Here is a 26005-nt window from a genome sequence, read left to right on the forward strand (position 1 = left end):
TAACTCTTTTGCCACCTTTTTTAAGAGAGCTGGAGTCATTGCTCTGTTTTGACTGATTTCTGCTAATAGAGCAGGAAAAAGAAAGTAGGATAAATTGCCCTGTGGTAATTACTATTCTTACTTTGCATGGAATTTTAGTAAAGCCTGAATAAATTTGAGCAAATCCTTGAGTTTTAAGGATCTGAGTGATCCACTTTACTTTAAACATTTAGCTGGGCTGGGACCTGGATTGAGCTCTGACAATGATGTAAAAAGATTTAGGGCAAAGGTTTAAGACCTTCCATCATCTCTGTATAAATAAGTCCTACTGACTAAATTGCTGGTCATGTTGGAAGTGTCATTCTTTTGCCTGGCTCCTTCATTCCATTCATGTGAATGCTTATCCTGGTGCTGAATATCTCTGGTCCTGGTCTTAGTTCAGTAAAACATCATGCAAGTTGACAGCACGGCTTGTGTGAAGGAGGACCATTCATGGGGATAAGGAGGAGACCTAATGGTCCTCCTAGGCATAGGAGAAGCATATTTATTGCTTTCATTGCAATTGAGTAGACAATTTTTTGTCCTGATGGCTCTTTAAACTATCTGGAACCTATAAAACCACTTATGTGGGGAAATTTTACCGAGTAAGAAATGGAGACTGGTCCAAATTGCAACAGTCCCTAACATATTAGGAGTGATCTCTGCGAGGATTTTTGTCACTGTATTTCTCTTTTATCACTATTTACTATATGTCATTGCCAGTACACCCCGTTCATCTGTGATTAATAGGATAATTTCATTCCTGACTTAACTGGGACTCTGCATAGTAAGAAAAATGTGGTGGTTGTATTACTTTATGCAATAAGAGTTGTGTCATGTAAGCAATTGGGGAAACATTCTGCCTGCATGTGTTTATTACGGTGCAGTACTTCATAAAGTCCATTTGAATTGAAAAAGGCTTTTGAACTATTGATTTAGCTGGCACTTTGCACATTGAGAATAATAAACAGTTGCAGTTTGTAGGCAGCAGTCTATAAGAGGTAGGATTCTGTCTGCTGGCGTATGTAATGCAACAACTGATGTCAGCTGCACCGATGAGAAGCAGTAATGAATATGGCAAAGCATAAATTTAAAAAAAAAAAAAGAAAAAAAGAGCTTAACTTCAAACTGTCTAAGCAGGAACATACAGGGCATTTTGTCCTGAGGCCAGCTTTAGGTATGCAGGAAATCCCATAATGTGTTTGGCAGTGATGTATACTTTGCTGAAATAATTTATGTTGTTCAAATAGATTTAGAAATCGATCTAATAGGAGAATAGCATATGTATTTATATTGGCTAGATATATGTTTGTATGGGCTAACCTTCTCCTTCCGAGAGATGTACCTGAAAATAAAGAAGTATAAAATACATCGTCTGGAAGTTTTCTAGCCAGCTTAAGTATTTGTAGATTATTTATGAAGTTTGCAGCATGATGATAGAGCTGCACATCTTAAATCTTTCTGTTTACTAATGTATCTCAATCGACTTTTCCCCTCTATCAGTGAATGGAAGAGAGGGTTGCACCCACTAAGATGAAGCAGACATAAGAGACGGTAATGAATGAGGATAATCTTTTTGTCCCTGGGAACTCCAGTGACGAATGAACGTGGATCAAATCCTCAGCACCATGTTCGCTTAGTTGTTTGGTTTCGTGGTTTTTTTTTTCTTTTCCTTTTTTGTTTTACCTCAAATGCCTGCCTGAAACGACATCCATTAGAAGCGGGTAGGCGCTAGCTTTGTAGAGGACAATGGGCCACATCACGCTGTCACTTTGGAGGCAGAACTCCCACGGACTCGAGTGATCGCTGCTGGGAACCAGATGGCGTGTCTTGGCCCAGCCGAGGCGTACCAAGCCGAACCGAGGCACAAGCAGCCTGTTTGGCAAATCCTTTTGAAATCGGGGTAAATTCTTGTGGCTTTCTGTGATCTAGCCTGGATTTCAAATAGCGGGGTTTTGGGTTTTGGTGGTTTTTCTTTTTTCTTTTCTTTTATTGTATAGCATCAGCAAAGCTTTTTTGCCATCCTGCCGATCCGCTGTGATCAAAAAATGATGCTTGAGTCTTGCTGCTGGTGGGAGGTTTCATACAGTACCTCTGTGCACAGAGTGGACCCTCTACTTCAATCTGCAGCAGGTGGAGGGAATAAAGCGCCGTGTTAGCCTGGTGTACGTTTTTATATATTTAAATGTAACAGTTTATGACAGAATTCAAAGTAACCAACTTTATATTCATAGAGAAGCTCAGAATTAAAACTGGTGGGCTTTTTTTTCTTTCAGATTTTTTTTTCCCTTCACAAAGGCCCAGAGGCAGCAGCATGATTAACACATCATGAGCTTTTAAGTGCGCAAGCATTTTTTTTTTTCCCCCCTTCGTTTGTGTTTGCCAGTGCCTAAAGTTAACCACGTGCTTAAGAGCTTTGCTGGATCAGAGGTGAAATCCAGCAAGTCTGACTGTCATTTCTAGCACAAGTGAACAGAAATTAAGGACTGTTAGCAGGGTTTTGGTAACCGCAATTGTTTGGGGCTCTGGAGCCTCCAGGTAAAATTGTTGGACCATACTGGCCGTGCAGAGTTCACAGTTAACCTGCAGTATCTGCTTTAAATTTTTTTTATTTGATGATATGCTCTCCATAGTCTGCCTGAAGCATTGATCATAGACTGACTGGTTGCCACCTTGATCCAAAGCGTGTCGGCTGTCAGCCATGGAAGAGTTTTGGGTTTTTCTGTGGCATTTGAAATCTGGGTTTGGTTTATTTTGGCCCTCTTTCTTGTATTTGGGTTGGGTTTGTTGCCCTCGGTCGCTGTAAGATGCTCTTCATCCTTTGACCCTTGCAGTGAAAGGGTTTGCCTGTAAATGACTGAGCACAGGACAAACGTGGTGTGTGGTTATTCCTGCCATGTTGTAGGAGCCAGGTTTTGGGTTGTTGCTCTTTTTTTTGTTGTTCTTTTCTTCCCCCCCCGCCCTCCGTTTCACTGAAGAAGCAAGGATTATATAGTTGAATTGTCTGTCAGCCCCTATTTTTTCTCCTCTTGTCTCTGTGGCTTTTTATGCCAGTGAATACATTTTAACCAAATTTGACAGGCACAGAGGTCTCAGAAATATTTAATTTCTGCCAGTTTCATGAAAATAGCAGGCATTACAGAGGAGAAAAAGTAGTCTCTACAAGGGAAAGTCAGGAGATCAACCTTCATTAGGCATTCAAAAATTTGCGTGGGAGGGCAACTTTGAGACATAAATCAATGGGCAATGAGGCGCCTTCGGTTCTGCCGCTCGCCAAACCCCTCGTCTTTCTCCCAGCTCTACGTTTAGCTGAATCATTAGGAGCAGATACGGCATAATTCTCTGTCTGAGCACGCTGTGGGGTGACATAAGATGAATGTGGGCTGTAGCAGCATTACATTGAACACAAAAGGCAGTTGGAAAACTAAATTCAGATTCACTTATTATTTTTGGATGGACTTCGGGGCCGGGGAGGGCAAGGAAACAGCCCCTCTTAAATTGTCTGGGCGCTTAAAGTGGTTGAGCACGGGAGTGGGTCAGGCAGGCTGGTGCTGCCTGTGTGTGTCTGTGTGTGTTTGCAGTGCCGATTAATTACATTTCTTTGTAGCTTGGTAGTGATTTCATCCAGGGGAAATGAAAGGATGTGCAGTTAAATAACCCTCTGTGTGTATATGTAATTTCTGGAGCTGCCTGTGAATGCTAATATTGTTATTCGATAAGTTATTGCTCAGCTCTTGCAGCCGCCTGGCAGAGCACAAGGGGAAGTTTTGTGAACTTTTAGGTGATTTGCCCAGAGAAAATGCAGCAGGTTGGTGAAGGCACGATCTGCTTTTGTGTGTCTCTTAAGTTCCTAATCATTGGATAAAAATCATCATTCGTTTTCAGGGAAATAATAGGGAAAATAATGATCTACAGCTTGTTTTAAAAAAAAAAAGTCTAAAGGTACAAATTCTAAACGTATGTGGATTCAACTCTAAAAACGAATCTAAGCCAAGAAAATCTTTCAGTCTGAAATCTGTGGATTTGCTTTTTTGTTGTTCTCTACTTCTGGCTGCCGTTCTGTGAGATGGCGCCTGTTTGGAGGTGTTAATCTATACGTAATGAAATTTCAGAGAACGCATGTACTATATCTGTAGTGCTCCAACTGTTCTTTGAGATCCCTGTGAATGCATCTCACATAATAACCAAAGAAAATAGCGGAAAGCTTGCGATTAGAAACCTGACAAGTAGAGCTTATATAGTGATAGCTAAAAAAGCTACCATTCACGTTGGCTTTCTTTACACAGCTCAAGAAGACATATCTGTGCTTTTGCCGGGGTAGAAAACACTTTAAAACAGAGTACAGGAATTTATGATTTCCATGGCTCACTTTGAAAATCAATCTTTTTCCAGTGTTTTTTCTCTCTTTTCTACTGAAAGCTCTTTTTGAAGGTGTAAGACCTGTTACACTAGCTAGCTTAATCTTTTTTCCCCACTCTGTGTAGGTCAGTAAAGTGAGAACCTTTCAGGTAAACAACACTGAAAGATTAGGACCATTAAAAACATAGCTAATACCCGAGTTGAGTCAATAACGGAGCATCTTACGTAAAATTATTGACCATTCCTTACATACTGGCCTCCTGTTTAGTCTTATTTTCTGGGACATTGTGTGTTTGTCACTTGCCAAATAGGAGGGAAGGTGCAGACTAGGTCAAAATAACTTGCATCTAAGCAGTCTGTGGCACGTAGGCATGAATATGAGCACAGTAAGAAGTAATTGAGTGGCAATTGGCCATAGCTGACTATTGCAGTATATTGGTAACTTGTGCACTAGGTTGTTATGTGTACTCCAGGTTCACTATTCTACCTGGATTGGGTGAAAATGTGGCTTTAGGAAACAGGCCTGATGTACTGATGTTTTGTGTAGTGGATAAAATACTTGTGTTTGAATTTTATTGATTGATAGTAGAGGAGGTGAAGTAGACTGTATTTCTGGAGGCAAGGGTATACATACAGATCAGAATTGCCAGAATAAAGGAAGCTGGGGCAGAGGAAGATGATGTGAAAGGGGAGTGAAAAGCAGGAGGAGGTGACCGCGAACTGAACACTGGGAGTAAACCAGACTAGAAGAGATTTAAAAATAGCAGAAGTTAAAAAGACACATTTCTGGCAGTCAAATAAGGAAGGGCCACTGAGACTTCTGCCGGCAAAAGATGTGGAAGTATGGAGATAAACCTCAGCAATGGAAAGGAAAAAGCAAGAACATCAGTCAGCTTGCTGGGTTTTGTCTTTTTTTTTTTTTTTTTTTTTTTTTTAATGGGTAAAAATCTCATGCATGTTGATAGTATTAGATTATGAGGGGAGAACTTCAATAGCTGACAGACGATAATGTAACTGTCACTGTTGTGCGTGTGGGGAAATGTCCCTGGAGTTTATAAAAGTGTTTCTAATTCCTAGTCCTTCCTATTTAAAATACAAAGCTTTTAGGAGCCTAATAGCCTTAATGGGGCTGTGGCGTGTGGATTTGGTGTTAACTCAAAGAGCGCTACTTGTGAGAGTCACCACCAAGAACTTCCTGAAGCACCTGGGGTTCCCTCAGAGGTGTCTCCCACAGTCCCGGCCAGACCTGGCCCCGTTTCACCTATGAGATCTGACGAGATCATAGCCTGGGGTGGGAATGGCTTCTGCGAAGAGCTCCGTAGGTTCGGGGAATAGGACAGATTGGGGTCAGGTTGACGAGATTTAAGTTGACATACATTTCGTGAAATGAAAAGGTCACGTTTCAATAAAAAAGAAGTGGGGGTTTTGTTTGTGGGATTTGTCTTTTGGCTTGAATTTCACTGATGGCGTTCAGGTCCACAAACGTTAAGTGAATGTGGCTAACCCTTGAATATCAGGGCTTTTGTAAGGATTTCAGGTGGTTACAACTCATTCATCTGATATGTCCCAGTTGTTCGAATATGCCAGTTCACTCCACACCTCCCACACCCTCTGTATTTCAAAAAAGCCTTGCCTGTGGCTTCATAAACTAATAATATCCAAGAAAGCTTTGCACCTCTCAGTGGGATGGCAGAGCTGCTTCGATATCCTTCCTTCTCAAGGGATTCAGCTGGGGGGAAATGTTGAGATCTCTGCCTGGCTGAGAAAACTCTCCTTTTGTGCCTGCTATAAAGTTTTAAACCCAAACTAGCCAGGATTTTAAATGGGTTAAAACTTCAATAAGGAAAATTGTTCCTGTATTGAAACATTCCTGGTTTTTTCTCTTGAAACACTTATGGCATCACCTCAAAGCCCTAGCTGTGCTCTGTGCTGTCTGTAAATGCAACAAAAAAGTTGCTTCTGGCACAAAGAGAATATAATCTATATATATAATATAATGCAACCAGAGGGAGTTCTCACTAATATGGGCTCCCCAGTTGGAAATAAACTGTTGTATATATCTCTACTGTGGACAGGAGGGTTGGAGGTTTCTGTGTTCTGCATTTGAGACTGCTGTTAAAGGACTTCTGCTGATAGCTATTTTTATTCTTCTCAGTATTTTTCTCTTTGGCATTGATTTGTTTACAGCTCTTGTAGTTGCACCCAATTTCCACCTGTCATGGAGGTGTGATGACTTAAGTTGGGTCTCATACATAAGGAGTTCCTAATACCAGTTTGAAATACAGTACCCCCTAAGGTCTACGTATTAAGACCCTTAACACTTTCATTCACTGGGCCTATTTTTTCCCAGGTGCGGTTGGTGTGGTCACTCAGAGTAATTGGTACCAGAAAAATAAATCTTCAGTTTTCCTAAACACACCTGCATTATGATGCTATTGGAAGCTGTTTACCCAAATGGTATTATTGAGAAAATGTTCTTCCACCTATACTGCAGTACTCCTTCCTAGAGGGGCAAACAGATTCCTCCGTTTTTGCCTTCTTTGATCAGAGCAATCAGCACGCCCATAGCATCTAAAGACGAGTATTTCCGTACTCAAGTGAATGTGATAGCAGCAAATCTCCGCTCCATGGGCAAATGAGATGTGCCAGGCATTTTAATGATGAGGTAGGTTAGCCAGGTTATAATTGTCTTTAATTTGCACTTGCAGAAGCTGTTACATTTACCTGAACATGATTGGCACTGGGAGAAGTGGAAAATTCTGTCGCACTTTTGAAAAAAAAATCAAAGAAACAACTTCAGATCTCATATTTGAAACAGAATATCCTGCTGATTGACCACGCACATTGGTATCAGTAGGATTTTTTTGATCCGTAGAGCTGAATGATCGCTGCAAGTAGTGAACACAAAAAATTAGTTCCATGGTGGAAAGCATGTAGTTTTGCTTTTATCTATCTTTTTTTTTTCTTTTCCAAGAGCATTATAGAACGCTCAGCCCTTTTCCGTGCTGAATGGCACATTGAATTCTTGCTCTTCTCTTTGCTGTCCTCGGAGACTTGGAAAATTTTTAACTGAGGTTATCTAGGGTTTTGTCTAGTTTAGTTATTTTTAATAATGGAAAGAAGAGGCTGTCCTTCCCACCCCGCCCACTATTGCACCTTTTTACTGTAAAATATAATTTCCTTCATGAATGAGAATTGAGTGATGAACATAATAACTAGTGCAGGCCTGTGCACCAGTCCTGGCACTTTTCATGAACTCGTAAACCAAGGCTGTGTTTTCTTATTCTGTTGTGTCCTGCAAACTTCCCCTCTTTCTTTGCAGAAGTTCGTGCAGGAAATACCCATAGGCTTTAATTTCATACTTACTGCTGCATTTTTTGTTACTTTTCAACTTCTGCAGTGAATGGTTTTTGCTTTCAGTGTTTCTGTTCTGTAGGAGGGAACTGTGGGTGGTTACAGCTGTAACGTGTGCTCCATAATCTCAAAGCATTTGTTCAAAAATTTCCCGTTTGCTCTGGTTCATTTTTAACCAGTTGAGTGGCGTATGCCAGTGCCCTGGGGGAGACTTGCTGCTCCAGCATCGGAGGCTGAATTGCATCCCACCAACACTTGGAGCACTTGGCAATTGCGACAGGACCCTACAAGACCCCCAGCCTCCAAAGAGAGGATGAGATGAGGGATGAAGGTTGTGTTGTAAGCCTAGCAATTGCTGTGGGTGGGAATTGAAGGGAGCGGCTGCTGAAGATTTTATTTTGTGTTTGGGTCTAATTTTTTCCCCTAAGCTTCTGGCCAGCCGGTCCACAACCCACGTTTCTGCTGAAGCCACTGGGGGAAAGCAGGAGGGCTTATTAGGGAACAGTGGGAGTCATCTTGTTGGTAGCCAACAGCAGAAGGGCCAAAGTATTGATCGGGAAACGTGCGAGAAAAGGATACTGCTTCCTAAGAGGAAGCAGCAAGCACGACCAGCAGGCGGTTTGGATGGGAAGAGGGATTTCGGATTAGGGGCAAGGAGGAAAGAGACCACTGCTTGCCTTTGTTTACATCCATCCTGAGTATTTGGGAATATGTGGAAGTTATGTCCTCATGTTAACACTCTCCACAAATCCCTTTTTTTTTTTTTTCTCCTTGTTGTGATGATGTGATATTTGCAATGCAAGTTTCCTTGATACTGTTGTTATAGAGACGTTTCTCCTCTCCTTGTGCCAACTATCAAGAGCCATCATGTGCAATAGCATTTGAGCTTATTCTTCTCCTGGCATTAGCAGAGAGATTTCTTCTCTTTGTAAATGTTGCAATGTTTTGCAGCTTAGTTATAAATATAGCAAAATCATGTTGCTTTAGTTCCAGCATCTGGTAGGATCACTTTAAAATATAATTGAGTAAAAATTAGAATTTAAACAGCAATTTTGTCCCTATTTTGCTACTTTAAAACCAAAAAATCCAACTTTTTTGTCATGATATGTATAAACAAATCTCTTCTTTCTTTCATGAAACTAAAAATAACTACAAATGCAGTCTCTTTCCCAAATTGCTTGCAATTTATATTAGCAGTGGCTTCAAGATTCAAAGTGTGGATCTGCCTATTGAACAGTCCCTGAACTGATGGATATAAGATTGTGGGCTTTGTCAGGGAGACAGCCAGACATGAAACCCTCTTCGCCTCTTGTTTACTATTATGGATGTTCACTTTTGATAATTTTGTAAAGAAATGAAAGGCAGATGAAATGTGTGTGAATCTTGTTGCTGTACATACAGGTTCTTGCAATGTAGGGTGTGCACCATCATTTCTCTATGCTGCTAAATGCAATATTCAACCCCTCTCTTGGGGAAGTACATGGCAGGTTTGTGATGGGGTCTAAAATTGAAATAAAGGATCTATTTATTCTCTCTCTACTTTTCTTTTTCTTCTTCTTTCTTTCTCCTTTTTTTCACTGTCTTGTTTTTGGGGGGAGCCTTTGGACAAAAAGGCCTTTGAAATTCTGTCCCAGGTTTTGTCTTCTCAAGTCTGATCTCCGTTTCAGCACAGAAGTTTTGTTCAGCCCTAATAGTAGGTACAAATCTGTGTTCAGGAGAGGACGCTGCTTGGAAATAGGTCGTGAGCACTTGTGTGAACCCATTGTGAGTTTAGTATCTCGGTCTAACCTTCTTCTGAGCAAAAAGTGGCAGTCATCTTCCCTTTTACAACGTAATTCAAGCCTCCAAATTCCCCATTTATTTTAAATCAGTTAATGAAACTTCTCTGATTCTCTGCAAGGAAACATTTATTTACACCTACAGAGAGAGCCTACAGAGCTGGGAAAGGGGAAATGCCTCTTTCTGTCTCAGAGCTCCTCGTTCATTAAGTTAATCTTTGCAAGAGTGAAATATATTCATAGCCCTGGTTTGTAATTTATATTTCTGTGTAAAAGTAGTAAGACTATTGCTTGCAAAAATAACTGAACCTTGAGTAATTTCACTATTTTTTCTTCTGATGACTTGAAGAAGACTGAAGACATACATGAGAGATCTGTTCCTGTGTCTTGAAATGCATTTCATTAGTCCCTGCTTCTAATTCAGCTACTTTGGGAGAGGCTTTCCTTGGCAAACAATGTCTATGCTATAGATTTGTGGCTGTAGTCAGAAACCTGTTACATCTGTTAAAAATGTGTAAAAGATGGACTCTGCCACAAGAACTTCCTCTAAACTTAATCAAAGCAGATAATGTGGGCAAAGGATGGATAAGGAAACAGTTCAGTGATCCTACTCCAGGCTTCCCAATTCCCATCATTTAGATTATGCTGTTCTTAATTTATACAAAGGCCTCACCCCTTGGAAGAGATGGCCAGTAGGAAAAGAAAACTTAACATGACTTGGTGGTTGTAGTTTGCTATCTTTTTGCATCACAACATTTATTTTGCAGTGTTCGGAAAAGATGCGTTACCGAGTGAGAGAATTTTACATGCCATATCTTCATTTAAAAGCTGTGGCACACATTAAATTTAATTACTCTCCTTCTATGGCTTAAATTGAGGGCAGCTTCAAAAATGAGGGTGGCTTCTATTAAACTTAATTACTTTTCCCTGCAGTCTGCATGGTTAGTAATCGCGGGTAGATTCTAAACAAAGATACAGTAGAGAGATTCTTTTATGAGAATAGGGCTGGAAAGTAGCCTATAAAATATAGAGAGATGCCAAATACCTTTTATACCCAGCTTTAATTTATTATTGTTATAGTTAACTCGTATAATAATAATAATAATAATAATAATAGTAGTAATGTTTCAGTGTGATTAAGAAGGTATTGCTGGGGAAGGGGTGTTAGTTGAATTTGGCCTTTAAATGTTTAAGCAATGAATTCTTCAATTTCTGCAAGTTCTTTTGCAGATTTATGGGGTGAAAAAAGGTTAATGATAGAATTTTTTTACAATGTGTTCTATTGACTATAGATGGCAGATCTGACAGTTAAAATGAAAATTGTTCCAGAAGAAACTTGAGTCAAACTAATTATTGGAGATGTTATAGGGATGTATAATTATATTCACCTTTAAAAAAAAAAAAGAGAGGGGAAAAAAGTTTTATTACAACTGTGCTTTTTAAAGAACAAGTGGAGAAATAAAAGCTGTAATTGTTCTTAATTATAGCTAACTGTAATTGCACACGACCGCAATACGCAGCACATCAGCAGCAGATTAAGAGATCCTGGCATATGTGTAGTGTACAGAACAACTTTGAGCAGAGGTGTAGTTTTATGAATATAGTTATGTATAATTTAGGTCTCCTACTTCGGATTCCATCCGTGTTGATTTTATTTTATTTTTATGGCTATTGTGGCAAGATAATTGTCACCTGGAAAGTGCTGCTGCAGTGATTTATCTGTTCTAAATGAGACAAAAACCTTCAAAAGGAAAACTTGTTTTCTTTTACACCAATGTTGTGATGTGACCAGGAGAGATTTTCTCAAATGCCCTTGTGTAACTACTGATGCAGATAGATGGCTAGCAGGATTTTTATTTTAAGCATCTGAATATAATCAGCACCGAGCTCCCAAGGATTTTGCAGCATGGTTGAAAATCTTTGTTAGCAATCTATCCACAAGTTTTTCAGATTCAAACCGCTTGAAAATGTAACCCATGAGTCTTTAGCCCATGTGAAAATGCTGCTTCGAACAAAAGCTAGGGATGCAAATGCCTAAAGTTAGACTCCGATTTCTTCTCTTTGCACCTGATTTACAGTCTAACTTTTTTTCAGCTGCATGCTTTCAGCTCCTGGTTTTGAGTGCAGTTCTGCCTGTAAAACACTGAGCTGTTGTTACATAGTGAAAGAAAGAGGGAATGCAGATGCTTAAAGGAGGCTGTTGAGGTTCAAAACTACTAGTTATGCTGCAAAGCAGATCATTGCCTAGTGAGGGTCAGTGGGCACCATATTATCGATGAATGTGTGCATGTTCTTGTGATGGTAATTTCTGCACCTCTCGAGTACTTCAGATGCATTCAGTCTTTGTCTTGATGTGCCAGGATCCTCTCTGATGTTCCCAACCTGTTTTAAGATGTTCCTTTTACCCAAAAATAAATAAAATCCATCTGTCACTGAATGCCTGCCTTCCAAAACACAGTTTTGCAAAATGTTTCAGTCTTGGACCAGCAGCAGAGTTGATTCAGCCTAAACTTTGTGGACCAGAAGGGATCTTTTAGACTGCTGGGATAGGGTTGGTTTTTTGCTCTGCTTGCTGGAACAAACTACAGCCCCAGTTGTAAGGAGCTGTACTTCTAAGTTTGTTCAGCTTTGTAGTTTGGGAAAAGTGTGTATGTCTACCCAAAAGCAGTAGAGAAGGCTTTAGGAAAGAACAGTGTGCTTTTAAAAAAAAGGGGATTCACCAAGAAGGACAACAATGCACAAGAAGTGAGTGGCAGATTTCTAAGACTAAGAAGCAGCATCAAGAAATTGGGTGAAATCACTCACAGCAAAAAGAAAAGGTAAAATGGATGGCTAGATACACAAGCAAGCATGCAAAGTTGTAGGAATAATAGAAGTTAAACTCATTCTTGCAGGTAAAAATAAGAAATCAAAACTTGTTGTTTCAAAAAGCTTACTGTATGGAGAATGTCCTGATAACCAGCATGTTGTAAATAAAATGTTCGCTTCAAATGGCAGCACCGTAGCAAAAATGTATCTATTACAGGGCTGCTAATAAGCCGATGCGAGCAATGTTTCTTGACAGCAGGCTGTGGGTGTTTTTTAATAAATCTGTGTTAAGTAGAAAAGGAATAGAAGCTGAAACCCAAATAGCAATCCACTTTGGCTACTGTTTTCTCTCTCCAAGTATAGATGGATGCATTGACCCCGATCCGAAATTTGTGAAGGATAATTCTGGTTAGTAGAAGCTAATGTGGAATTAAATGTGTATACATTTGTGTATGTGTTCCCAGAAAAGCTAATGATATGATTCCAAATGCTGAGCATGTTCCCCACTCCTCTTTGTTAATACAGTGTTGCTTATGCTCTGCAATAAACTATTATTTCTGTGCTACTTCTGTAATTACATTTAATAATCAGCTCTCACAGTCCAATAGTATTAAACGTAGGAGTCTTTTCAACAAACTATGATAAATAGCTCCTTGCAGAACTGTTGTACTTGAGGAAGCTTTATGGCTCTCTTTGTAAGATTTGTCATTTTCTTAATGCAGCTTCAAAAAGCTTCTGAGCTTCGTTATGGACCGTCACTGTATTTTTCCCTTCCCCCTCTGCCTGTGAGTGTAGCTGGGTAAATGAAGCTTAATGTGCCATTTCCAAGCACTGTGACACTCCTCCAGGGCTGGTTACATTTACCATTGCTAAAGTCTAAATAAGTGAGTTTTAATGAGCAGGAATGCTTGCTAATAGCTGATTCAGGTACTTAGTAGTCCGTGTTATTTAACTGTGGTAGAATTACAGAACATAAATGGTCTGATGATTAATAGATGTACCTGCTATATATTGCAGTCTAATAGTTTTTGCCATTAAAGAACTATCTTAACATCTTTGGGGTTGGATGTGGTTGGGGAGAAAAGGACTTGCTTGTAGATTTATATCACTGGTAACATACACCTTAAAACACTTTATATAATAATTTCACAACACCATCAATATATTGTTCAGTAACATTAATGAACTCGTTAGAGAACGGTGGTACTTGTGTAATTCAACTTCCTGAGGTGGCCAGCTCAGCAGCTTTATTCTCTCTGCTTAGGGCTGTCAAAAATAAATTCAACCCATCCTTTTAAGGTCAGAAATAAGGCAGTGAATTAGATCTTTATCGCCTTTCTTCTCCTGTCCCTTTAATTTTGGGCAGTAGTAGAGGGACCAGTAAGAACAGAGCTTGACTGTATTTTCTGATTTGTGGACGGGCAGGTGGCAAGAGAAAAAAAAAAGGCAAAAAATAACAGATGAACAACAAGTGAACAAGAATGAAGAAATAATAGCGTCCAACATCTGCTGCTGTTTGCGCTGAGATACTCCAGAAGATACTGCAGTATTTATGGAAATCGTATAAGGACTGTTTGGAACTGCAGCTAATGGGACATAGACTGCTGGCTGGCAGGCTTGTTCACAGCGTCCTTTCTGCTTTTTTCCTATTCCATCCCATGTTTCAACCTGCCATTTGTGGGTTTGGGATCACAAGGAGGAGATGTCAGGACAGAATGGAGCGAAGCAGTGACTATCGTTGACTAACCAGTAGAGAGAAAGGCAGTAACTATTTCAGCAGGTGGATTAAAAGACGATATGGGCAGATGTCTGAAGGAGATGTTGGCAACAGCGGTGTTCCAGGTAGAGATGAGCTGGATTCAGTAGTTCCTGTATCCGACTGATGAAACCTCTGATAAAGCTGGTTTCTGTTTCCATAGCTGGGAGCATAGACAGAGTTTGCATCTGCCTGTGGTACAGCATGTGGCCGTGCCCAGCATCCCTCCTACGGCATGACACTTCAGCAAGAGCTGACCTTGTGAGATTTCTGGTATTTGCTGCCTTCTGAGTGGAAAAATTCAGTGAGAGTTCACTGCTCTCAAAACTGGAAGTAGGAAGACCCCAAAGCCTGGAAATCTGTGGGGTTTTCAGGGGGTGTTGTGGTTTGTTGTGGTTTGTTTTGGTTTTTTTTCCCCTGGTAGCTGGTGGTGCAGTTCCTGTAGAAAACAAGTTGTTTGCATATTGAATTGAGCAAGTAAGGCCATCTTCTTCCTAACTGATGTTAGTTCTTCTAAGGTGCCTATATTTTAGCAACCTATTTTGTTCCAGAAGTCCCTCAGCTTCACAAAACTACAGATTCCCAAATGCATGTCTCTGCCAGGTCTGCACTGGGTGAGAAAATGAATAAATAGTTGAATTAGCTGAAGTATCCAAGTTGTTCTGATTCAGTAAAGTGTCTCAGTATCCTGAGACCAGGATGAGATGGCATTTCCAAGCTTGGCATTCCTTCATGGACAATCAAGAGTTACTGCTCAGAAACAAGTTTAAATAAAGCCTCCAAATTTTTTGAGTGGATTCAAGTCTGTCTATATTAGTGAAAACATCCAGCTCCAGGGAATACCAAAGTTTTGAGCTGTTAGCATGTGAAATTGGAGGCGGGGGGCAGGGGAGAGAGAAGAGTGAGGTGTGGGCGTTCAATGGAGAACAGTTGTTAGGGTGGCTTTTTCTTTTTGGCATTCATCACCGAAGACATCAACATTTGACCCAACCAACAGCTGCTACACCATAAAAGATGCTTGTTTAGACGGTACATATAAGTGCTCCCTGTACCCTACGCAAATATGATAAAGTCTTAAATATCAGAAGATATTTCCCTGTACAGCATCCTGGAAACCAAGGAAAGAATCTAGGCCATCACTGTCTATAGTGCTTGAATAATTCCTGTGTCTTTCTTCATAAATCTTATGCATCCTTGTGATTATATGACTTCTTGGGGTTGTTCAGCCTAGAGAAGAGAAGGCTCCGGGGAGACCTTATAGCAGCCTTCCAGTACCTAAAGGGGGACTACAGGAAAGCTGGAGAGGGACTTTTTACAAGGGCATGTAGTGATAGGACAAGGGGTAAGGTCTTTAAACTGAAAGAGGGGAGATTTAGATGAGATGTAAGGAAGAAGTTCTTCACTGTGAAGGTGGTGAGGCGCTGGCACAGGTTGCCCAGAGAAGCTGTGGATGCCCCATCCCTGGAAGTGTTCAAGGCCAGGTTGGATGGGGCTTTGAGCAACCTGGTCTGGTGGAAGGTGTCCCTGCCCATGGCAGGGGGGTTGGAACTAGATGGTCTTTAAGGTCCCTCCCAACCCAAACCATTCCATGATTCTTGTGTAGAATTAACACATGGCCCACAGTTCTCTTTCAGTTCTATTTTTGTACAACTGAGTTTGCCCTCAAAATACTGCTGAGACTTCAGGCGTGATTCCCCTCCTTTCCTTTGTACCATGGAGAAGAGATGGTGGTAAAGTTTAACACTGCAACCAGTGGAAATGGTAGCATGAGCTACAGGTCAGTCAAATACCAAGTGTGCAAAATTTTCTACCCAAGGAAATTACAGCAGGTTTAATGAGCATAAGGGGAGGAATGTCTGCTCTGTTTTGGATGGTCAGTCTTCTCATTTTGGAGAGAGACAGAGGGTATTTTCCTCCCACTGAGCTCATACAGCTCCCTGAGGCAGGAGCCTGTGCATCACTTCTTTCTCTCCCTGTACTAACGGGGTGAGGATGTAGGAGTTGGTACCGTGGTGGATTCTCCTACATGTTCCTCCTGCTGCTTGATGTGCCCCAGAGCGCCAAATTCGGTACCCATGGTGCTTCCTTCCTTCGCTTCTGAGTCATTAACTTTCAAAATGCAGCACTTCCCTGAGAGAACACGCGGCAACGGCAGTCCCTGCGCTGCGACAGCCGTATCTGCACATCCACGACGGCAGGGTCTGACCTTGGAGCAAAGCACCGAAGTGGGATCTTTCTTCATTTCTCCTCTATGTCCTGGCATTTCTCCCTGATGACCCTGGCTAAATTGCATCCTATCTGTGCCCCTGTTACCAACCTATAAAATGGACACACTGCTGTTTCTTCCACTTATTCATTTTTATTTTGCTCTTTAATACCAGAGCAGATGACGTAAGAGAGAGGAGCTTTCATCTGACATCCTTGGCGGGTGCTTAGACAAGAGGCCAAGATCTTAGCTGGGATTTGTAGGTAAATTGCAAGGAGTGAGGATTTGCCCTGAATTACGCTTTAACTTGTAAGTTATAATATTGCTGTCTTCAAAGATGTTGGGGGGGGGGCGTTAAATAGAAACTTAAGTTTTTATGAAATATATAAAATAGTCACAATGATGAGGACATGTTTTATCTGGGGTATTATTTGTATACTGGATGTACACTGGACTTACAGTGTTTTTGTGGCAGGCACTTATCACTGAATACACAGAGATTTCTTTCCTCCTTACCTTAGGAGGAATGAAAAATTCAGAAGTAGCAAATTTAGAATAGTGAAAAATGCAGCTTTTAAAAATAATCATTGGAGAAAACAAGAAGCATGTTTGCTCATGTCCTTTATCTCAGTCAGCTAATCTTGCAGAATGTCAGCTTGGATAGAAATAGATTTTTACATATGAACTTGTTACATCACTTCCTAAAAAAAGAGTATTTAGCTTGTACTTAAATAGCACATTCAGAGACTGTTTATGCAGTATTTCTGCTGCAAATGTATGATCCTTGTTAGGTAGCTAAGCTCTGTGTGAAGTTTTAAAACTGCAATGTATTTATTTGCTGCTTACTATGTGAAAGATGAAATACTTACAAAAGTATCAGTTTGAAATCTTGATTTTTTAAATATCATACTCTTTTTTTAAAGATGGAATTGTTTTCTACCATTTTGACCTTTACTGGTCATAGGGAACAATTCTAAAAAAAAGATATGCTAAAAGTATTTGATAGAGAGAAATGGAAATCTTCTGTGAAATCCATTAAATTAGTCATAACAAAAGTTAATTCAAAATTTAAACCCCATATTTTATCCAACAGGAGCTTGTTTATTTTGTTGCACCCTAACAAAGCTGAGAAACTATCCAATTTAAGACCAGTGAAATACCTTGTGTCTCACAATGGTATTTCAATACACGTTATTAATTCTTCCAAGTCAACTCCGACGTAATGCCCCATGTGATTTTAGGAAGAGCAGAGACAACAATGTGTCTTTGGAGGTGCCATTTTTCAACTGAAATGTGAAATCAATGTCCTGACCATTTGTGGTCATTAAAAATCCCATGGCACTTTTCTGCAAGAGTAGAGGCATTGACTCCCAAGTCTTGGTGAAATTCCAACTAAGTAATTATATTCCTCCTGATACAACCTTCCTTTTAAAGCTAATTTAATGTTCCTCTTCAGCTGTTCTCCCTTGCTTTAAGTGGAAAATCCTTCATTTCCCTTTGTAAACTTTTCTTTAGTTCTGCTTTATACTGACAATTAGTAGCTGTCTTTTCTCTTGCCACATCACTGATGCATGTCTACGCAGTGCAAGCGTGGACCCCTACAATTTAAAAAGCTGTGTATTGATGGTCTGGTTAAAGCCATTGAAATTAATGGGACGTATCCCTTTGAGTTGATGGTCACAGGAGCCATCAGTGCTGTAGCTTAGCGGTGTTGCTCAACAGTCTGTTTTGGACCCCTCTCTACCCTGATTTTCTTGTGTTGCTGGGTGTAGCGTAGAGAGTTGGGGGTATGGTGTCTGCTCCCTGTCTGCGTGTAGGCAGAGCCAGGAATGAGTGGTCGAAACATCAGACACATCGTTTGTTCTGGCAACCCAGATTTGCCCATGGGGCAAAACAAAGAACAGCTTCACGGTTATATAATATTTGGAAATATTTCAAGGTGGAACTTCCTAGTTATCAACATTATTGCAATTTGTTACACACAGCTTATCAGCACACGTGCCATATCCAGTTATGCTCACAGTGGATATTCCTGGAAAAATATAAAACTTTTCAAGTGATCCTCTCAAATACTTCATTTCTCTTCAACTTGTACTTATTTCTGTTCACAAGTATATCCCTTCTGGTACGATTAATGCTTGTTCCAGGTGTAGGACTCTGTTTAGTAAAGGGTTGAACGTTTCACCCAGACCAGAAATATCAGCTTAACTTTGAGGGGTTTTTTTGTGCTTCATGGAAAATGAGCGTAAGTGATAGATCTAACTGCTCCTACAGGGAATCAAATGGGTCGTGGTCACTTGTCCTGGAGAAGACAGGACCATCTAACCCCCCTGGCTGAAATGATGACTGCTGGCTCTGATGCCTACAACCATGACCTCAGGGTTTGGACACTTGTCTTCACAAGTTGGAAGACTCCTGTATTCTGCATCGTGGGGGTTTTCTGCTTGCATTTGTGCTGCTTTCTTAATCGCACACCATACAGATCCCTTCTTCAGCTTCGCCCTTATCCTTATGTCCTTATCCTCATGTGCCTCGTGTGCCGTAGGCGGGCTTTATCCTCTCCCCAAAGTGTGAGATGGAAAAAGGAAGAACGGTGACACGATTGCAGGAATGTGTTGCTGCCTTTCTTTTTGCATCTTCCCCAGCACCCTGACAGATTGCTTAGCTTGAATCCATATGCTTTCCTTTTCACAACAAAAATTGTTCTCGATAGAGACCTAAAGTGATTTCCAAATCACTAAGGGTCATGATCCTGCAGAAGAAAAAATTCTTTCTAAGCATAGCCTTCACTCCTATGGTTTGAACTCAGTACTTGCTAAGTTTCCTGGCATGCATCTCGCAGAATATACACAAGATTAACTCAGTTGCCCTTTAAACCCCTGCCCTGTCTCTTGTGCCTCAGTTTACATCTCTGCGGAAGCACAGCATGGAGTATTAAACCGGACAAAAATGTTGCACAGTTAAACCTCAGAGCTGTGTTGTGCCAAACCCTGCACGTAGGTGGGTAACAACAGCTGCCAGTCAGCCTCTGAGAGAAGAGCACCATATGATTTCTCAGTGAGCAAAACATTTAATACAAACACAACACTTTCCAAATACTCTGAAGAGTTTTCCTGAACAACTTTCTTTAAACAAAACTAATAGGCAGTAAAGTCTGTTTGCTGATCTTTATGCAGATCTTCCCGCTTCCACTTCATTATAAGGTTTTGACTAAAATATTTATACTTTTCTGCTTTGGTACACATCCTACCCCAATCCTACGGGAAGGATTTCTCAGCCTGTAGAGAGAAATGACAAAATGTGTGTGTGGTGCTTGGTTCACCCACACTGGCTTTCTGAGTTTTGAAAATAGCTATATAGCCCTCTCTGGAGGGTGCAGAGCCTCTTCAGTACGTCAAAGCTCCTCACAGATCTAATGAACAATTTGTAAACCCACAATTTGATCTTTTTGGAAGACCACACGTGACAGGGTAACATTTGGGGGTGCAGATCTCCCACCCAGCACCCTCCTGGCTTCAAAAGCACCTTCATCTTCCGTACGTACGGACCACACTACCCCGGATCTGTCCTGCACCGCTGAACACAAAATGCTGGGAAATTGTAAATTACCTTCTGGAAATCCTGTGATTGCGGTTTATAATGTCACCCTCCACCTAACAGCTTTTCTAGGGTCTTTAGCCTTGTCCTCTTCTGTCCTTAGCATTGTTGTGCATTAGCTTATCCCATTTGCATTGACACTGATTTCAGTGGAATTCAGGGCAGCCTTGATGAAGCATTTTGGTTTCCATCTTCACTCTTTTCTAAGGTCATCCTTTCATATCATAGGCAGGACGTGAAAATACGTGGTCTTATATTCATTTTCCCTTTGAGTATTACCCTTCTCTTGTTTTTATCCTAGGGAAAAAAATATCTGTAGATACAGTAAATTATGAGTTATATTTATTGTACGTGTCATTTGGGAGTACTAGGGATCTGAAAATTGGTTGTATAAGTCTAGCTTCAGTTTCTTGAAATACTTCAGAATCCATACTACTGTATCCATTATCTTTAAATAAACTTTAAGGGTTTTCTTGATGAGTAATTTGCTCCATAAGATTTTCTTTTTTAAACTCCCATGAAATATATTTATAGAGCAGTGTTTCAGTTCCTGATATTTATAGGACACTTACAGTGGACATTAACCATCTTCAGCAGTCCATGTACCATTTATTTCCAGTGACATTGTAGGGATAATTGTGTTTGTTTTCTAGGAAAATAATATTTTTAGTTTAATAATCTAAAGGGGGGGCGGGTATGGTTTAAATGTTTACTGAGTTTGTGAGAAACAGTGAAATCTTTGGCTAGTTGCGAAGAATCAGACTTCTCCTCTTTTACTTGCGAATTTTAGAGTTTTGTTTGAGTTTGATCTGTATTTCAAAAATCATTACCTTACATATTTTTGTTTAAAATTGGAATTTGATCTGACCAAATGTGAAACTGGCAACACAATTAATTACATTAAAAATGTATATGCTGAAGGCCTGCAGTGTCTTTGTTCAACATTCCGATCACATTCAGATTTTTTAGCACTGTATCGACTATTTAATAATTGTTTTCATAAGGCCAGCATCTCTTGTAGAGAGGGTTATTTAACAAAAATGAAAATCTTTAGAAATTTAGATGCACCAATCACTCACTGCTCTGCTCAGAAGCTGACAGTTTCCAGTTAAACATCCTCTTTTAAACCTAGCTGCTTCTGCTTCTTGACGCTTCCTGCAACACCCACCTGCGATTTGCCTCTTTAAGCTGGATGAGCAACTGCTATTTTATAAAATGTGCTCCCATACCCTAAAGCAATAAGGTTTGTGCTATTCTGTTATTAGAGCGATAATAGGTAGCTAAAGGCTAGGGAGTCCCTTTAGAAGAAGAAACAAAGAAACGCCCGGCCTGACTTTTTAGTCCAGGTTCTTCCCCCAAAAAAGCATTTCAATGAAAGATGATGATGCCTGTGATTAGTGGTGGAAAAGAAATATTTCCTGACTGTTCGAACCATTTAGTGATCCAGTTCTTTGATAGGTTACAGAAAATATCATATAAATTCTTTGAACTGTGTAAGTTATGAGTAGGGCTTGGAAAATAAGGTGGTATGACACCAACGTGCAGAGGTTTAATGAAAATAAAATATCTAAAATGTACAGCTGTATCAAATTACCCCATAGAAACCAAGTCTGTATTGCTCCACTCTAATTTCATTTTCTTATCTTTTTCCATTCTCTTCCTCTTGCTCCTGGCTCTCACCTTTGATGCCATTTATATCATGGACTTTGTTCATCACAGGCACCTGCTAAATACAGACCTGTCTGCCTTTGCTGGGGTGGGAACTGGCTCTTCTGAAAGGGTTTATATAGCTGTCGGTCTGCCGCTGAATGCTGTGTGCAAGAAAAGGGTGTGAGCCAGCTTTTTATTTTTTTTTTGCTTATTCCTCTTTGCAACCACTGAACACGGTTCTGCTCTGTGCCTTTTGAAGCAAAACGCCGGGAGGTTTAAGGCAACCTTCTGTGACCGGCAAACTGCGCAGCTTGAAGATAGAGACTCAATGAAAATGCAAAGCCATGCATGTTTAGAGGGACCATTTTATCTTCTCTGACACTGTAATGGAGTCTACAATGGCCAGTGTAACCATTAAGGAAAAAGCCTGGGTGTCACTGTGGGGTGCTCCATAAAAAAAATTAATCCTTTAAAAAACAAGACCTTGTACCTGCTCATAGTTCATACAGTGCCGAAAAGCATCAGGAATCTGGAACTAAAGAGGAGCTCTGAATTATTGTGGCTTTAGTATAATAACTCCGTAGTTGCCCCATCAAAAAAAGTGGCTTCAGAACATTGTAAAGTTCTACAAGAGCTTTCAAAAATATCTTTCTTTTTTCTTTTTTTACTTTGGATTCATAAAGAAATTAGGCTTGGGGGTTCAATCTGTATTTTTAAGGTTTATACCCTCAGAACAAAAATGCGTAGGCTTGGTTCCATGCTTAGAGGTCACTAGATCCATGGTTTTGGGAACTGTTAAGGCAAGGAAGATTTTGAGACCTGTATTAATTACCACCACCACCACCTCCCCCCAAAAAACCCCCAATATTAGATTTCCCCCAGCACCACCACCTATATGTAAAAGTGGATAGAAGGATTTTCTGTTCCTCAGCTGTAAACAAGGAGAAGAGAGTATTATGTTGAGAATTGTCCCATACCACAAGTTCAAAGCTAAAGATCTGAAATTTTACAATTTGGATCTCAGCTGAAGCAAGTAGGGTGTGAACTAATCAGCTACCTTTCATGCAGCAAACTTAAACATAGGACAGAGATTTCATAACTGGACAAGCAAAGTGTGAAACGAGTTGGACCTCTGGTCGAGTCTAGGATAACGAACTGCCTTATGCCTCCTTGCTGTTTTTTTTAAGGTCTTATACATGCGAGAGAAAGGAGAAATAGAGCTATCCAGCTGTTTTGCTGAAGTTTGGATAAGGTCTAAGTAAATGTGCTGGGGAGGGGAGCAAGGACATACAGCGGTGGTAGATCTGGGATGTATTTTAAGGACTGTGTACATAGGTAATGGTAATGTATTTAATTGTGCTTTAATGTGACATACTGGTTACATTAGCCCACTTTCACTGTCTCACGCTCAGTTTCCCTCAAAACGAATTGCAAACCCATAAAACAGATTCAAACAAGTAAATTGGATCAAAAATCACATATTTGGAAAACAACTAATGCCTAAAACCCAATATAAGAAGATTTAATGTTAACATGGTATCTTTTTCAGTGCACGACATGGTTATAAATGTGTAGAATGTCTTGCTATTGCTGCAGCACTGAAAAAAAGGAACTTTTTCCACTGGAAAATTGGCCCAGTGCTACATTTCATCTATGTAGGACCATGCAGTGCTGGCATTTGAAATAGTGATAATTTTATGCCTAAAAAATGAGTAATTGAACCATTGAGAACTTCATTCTGATGAAATCCTTAGCTCACACTCCATCATCTGCTTTTCACATTCTTGTGTATGTGATCATGCGGACGTCGCATCTGCAAATGACACGTTTGCGTATAAAGCTGTGTATGTGTGTCTGCACTCCTATAAAATATAAGCAGTATAAAGGCGTCTTTAAAATTTTATAGCTTCTTTAAACACAAGCTAATTTTTCCTCACTTTGTGTCTTTCAGAGAGACTGCCACAGAGTTATCTGGAACATTACCAAGGTAAGCAAGTTGCTCTAAACTGCATCTGTGTATCCATGTCTGGAAGGTGCTGAAAGGAGCACGACTTTTTGAGGCAGAACTTGATCCTTTTCCTAAGGAAAACTGCTGGGATCCTGAGAACTGGGGGTGCAGAGAGGAGAACACACACGGCTTGCCACAGACAAAATGTCTGTGAAATACTGACACAACCAAAACTGCGCAGCTTAAAGCGACACGTTGAAGTTGCTTTGAGGTTTAGCACAATTATGCACCTGATGAGAAAAATCCCAGATGTGGCTTTCTTCCAGCTGTGCAATTATACCCATTGCAGGTGGTTTGGCTTTTGCTTTAAATTTCACCTGAGAGATGAGGGGAGGGAAATGTGGAGGTAGGAGGAAAAAACACTGTGATCTTAAGGCATTTTCATTTGGAAAGCAGGAAAGCAGCTTAGACCAAATTCTTCTATGCTGAGAAAGCTTTTCATAAAATAATAGAACTAGACAAGACTCCCAGGCTGCAGTAGAGGTTTTTGAAGAGAGACCTGCCTACATATTGTCAGCAGATGCAATAACATGCTGTAATCATGCAGATAGAGAAAAGGGTGGGGAGAAGGGAAACAAAAAAATCTGATATGGTAACCTGTCACTTAGCAGAGATGCCTGATGAGTAAATAAATATGGTGCTCTCAGTCCTCTTGCATCTTCTGCCACCAGTTTTGCTCTCTGAGGTGCAAGGGGTTTTAATGGGGTCATGGTTTTGGGAGGCTCGTTCGCTGGTTAATACCAGTATTGTAGCTTATACAATATATAATGTAAAAAGAATATTTCAACAAGAAAGTCAGTTTTCTTTAAGCGTGGTAGTACATACAGAGAAAAAATGTCTGCCTTTATGGTGCACATGGTGTATATTATTTGGCTTGTCTGTATTGGTAAGCTGTAAATATGTAGATTTTCAGTGTATGTGATGGTTTTTCCCTCTCTGTAATGTATCACTTTGTTCTGTAGGTACAAACTTGTGTGATTTATATCAGTTGTTAATTTATTAGATACCTTTCTTCTTATACTTACCATCACTTGATATCCTCAGTTGTACAAGCAAATACGGTGGTGAAATTTTGCCAAGTGTTTGAAGTGCAGACCAATGATCAGGCCTACCTGACACGTAAAAGATTTTGTTCACCTTCATTGCAAAAGAATTACAATTCTTCATACATACCAAAAAAAAAAAAAAAAAAAAAAGAAGAAAATAGAGACTCAGCAGAGTAGCTGTCTCCTTGATTAGGAACATCAATAACAATGCTTAGCTGTATCTTTTACTGGTCTTAGTGCTAAAATATTTCTAGTTTTGACTGCATGCCGCAGTTGTTTGGGTGTTAGATGACTAATATACTGGAAACATGAAGTCCTTGTACTGTAGAAATGAATTCCACTTTAAATTAAGTTAAAAAGAGAGATATAGGCGCTTGAATAAACATCCAGTTTCATACTTGCCATTAATGATTTCCTAAATGTGTTTTTTGAATTATTACCACAAGCCTTTAATTTCAACTGTGGCAAGATGTCACAAGTAAAAATCAGATTATACAAGCAATGTGCACAAGGCATTGTAATTGTGTTATAAATATTAAAACCAATGATCTTGTCTTGATTTAAAACAAATGTTTACAGCTGTGCGCAGGTTGGCTAGTCCTCCAGCCTTCTGGGGGATTCACCTGTTCCTGCATTTCTCTAGACAAGCAGTTCCTTGGGGTTTTTAATCTTATGTTGTGATGTATTAATCTAATATTTTTTGTTCTTCTTTCAAACTTCAGGTGAACTATTTTGCTATTATTAATCCATAACAGTGAAACAGTCTAAGTTCCCCACCAACACCACATCTTCTTCCACCTTCACCCTGCAACTACTTTATAGCATATAAAATTTCAGTTGTTGCACCTTGAAATAATGAAACTAATAACCGCTTTCCCATGGTCACTGTGTTAATTGTATTTTGTCCGATGGGGCAGAAAAAGCCCTCAGTAATGCTAGAAATCTGACTCCCATTTGTGCAGGCAAACATGATGCCTTTTCTCAGGGTAATAATGACTCATGGATATATTTGTGGCCAGGATTGATCAAATCCTTTTCAAGCACTCGTAAACCTGGTGAAAGGGTTTTTCCTGCAAGTGACGTAAGCGCGAGCAGATGTGTCTGTACTTGGAATATTTTGTCCGACTGTCAGGAAGGTTTAGGCGCTAGTGGCACTAATTTTTTGTTGTCATTAAAAAAAAAAAGGAAAAAAAATTCTTCAAAACCCCTTCTGAATTTTACATGGTTGAATTAAGGAAGCTAAGGATTTGTTCCCAGAATGCCCTGTAAATAGTCAGAAGTTACAGAAGAGAATATTTTGAATATTTTCTCTTCTCCTGTAGTAACCAGTAGAGGTTACATATATGCATTTTTAAAAAAGAAAATATAAAGAAGTGTCTTGGTAAATGGTGACTTTTTAATGTAGTCATTTTCCATTAGATACTG

General features: G+C 40.0%; 1 protein-coding gene across 1 annotated transcript in view; it reads left to right on the forward strand.

Annotated features, from left to right (window-relative positions):
• CELF2 (CUGBP Elav-like family member 2) overlaps positions 1-26005 on the forward strand; it is a 386169-nt gene that overhangs the window by 42352 nt on the left and 317812 nt on the right. The window contains exon 2 of the mRNA XM_069801585.1: positions 23478-23513. Coding sequence (XP_069657686.1) covers positions 23478-23513 — 36 coding nt within the window. The remainder of the gene's footprint in view (positions 1-23477; positions 23514-26005) is intronic.

Source organism: Haliaeetus albicilla, chromosome 14 (genome assembly GCF_947461875.1).
Source record: "Haliaeetus albicilla chromosome 14, bHalAlb1.1, whole genome shotgun sequence".
Lineage (NCBI taxonomy): Eukaryota > Metazoa > Chordata > Aves > Accipitriformes > Accipitridae > Haliaeetus > Haliaeetus albicilla.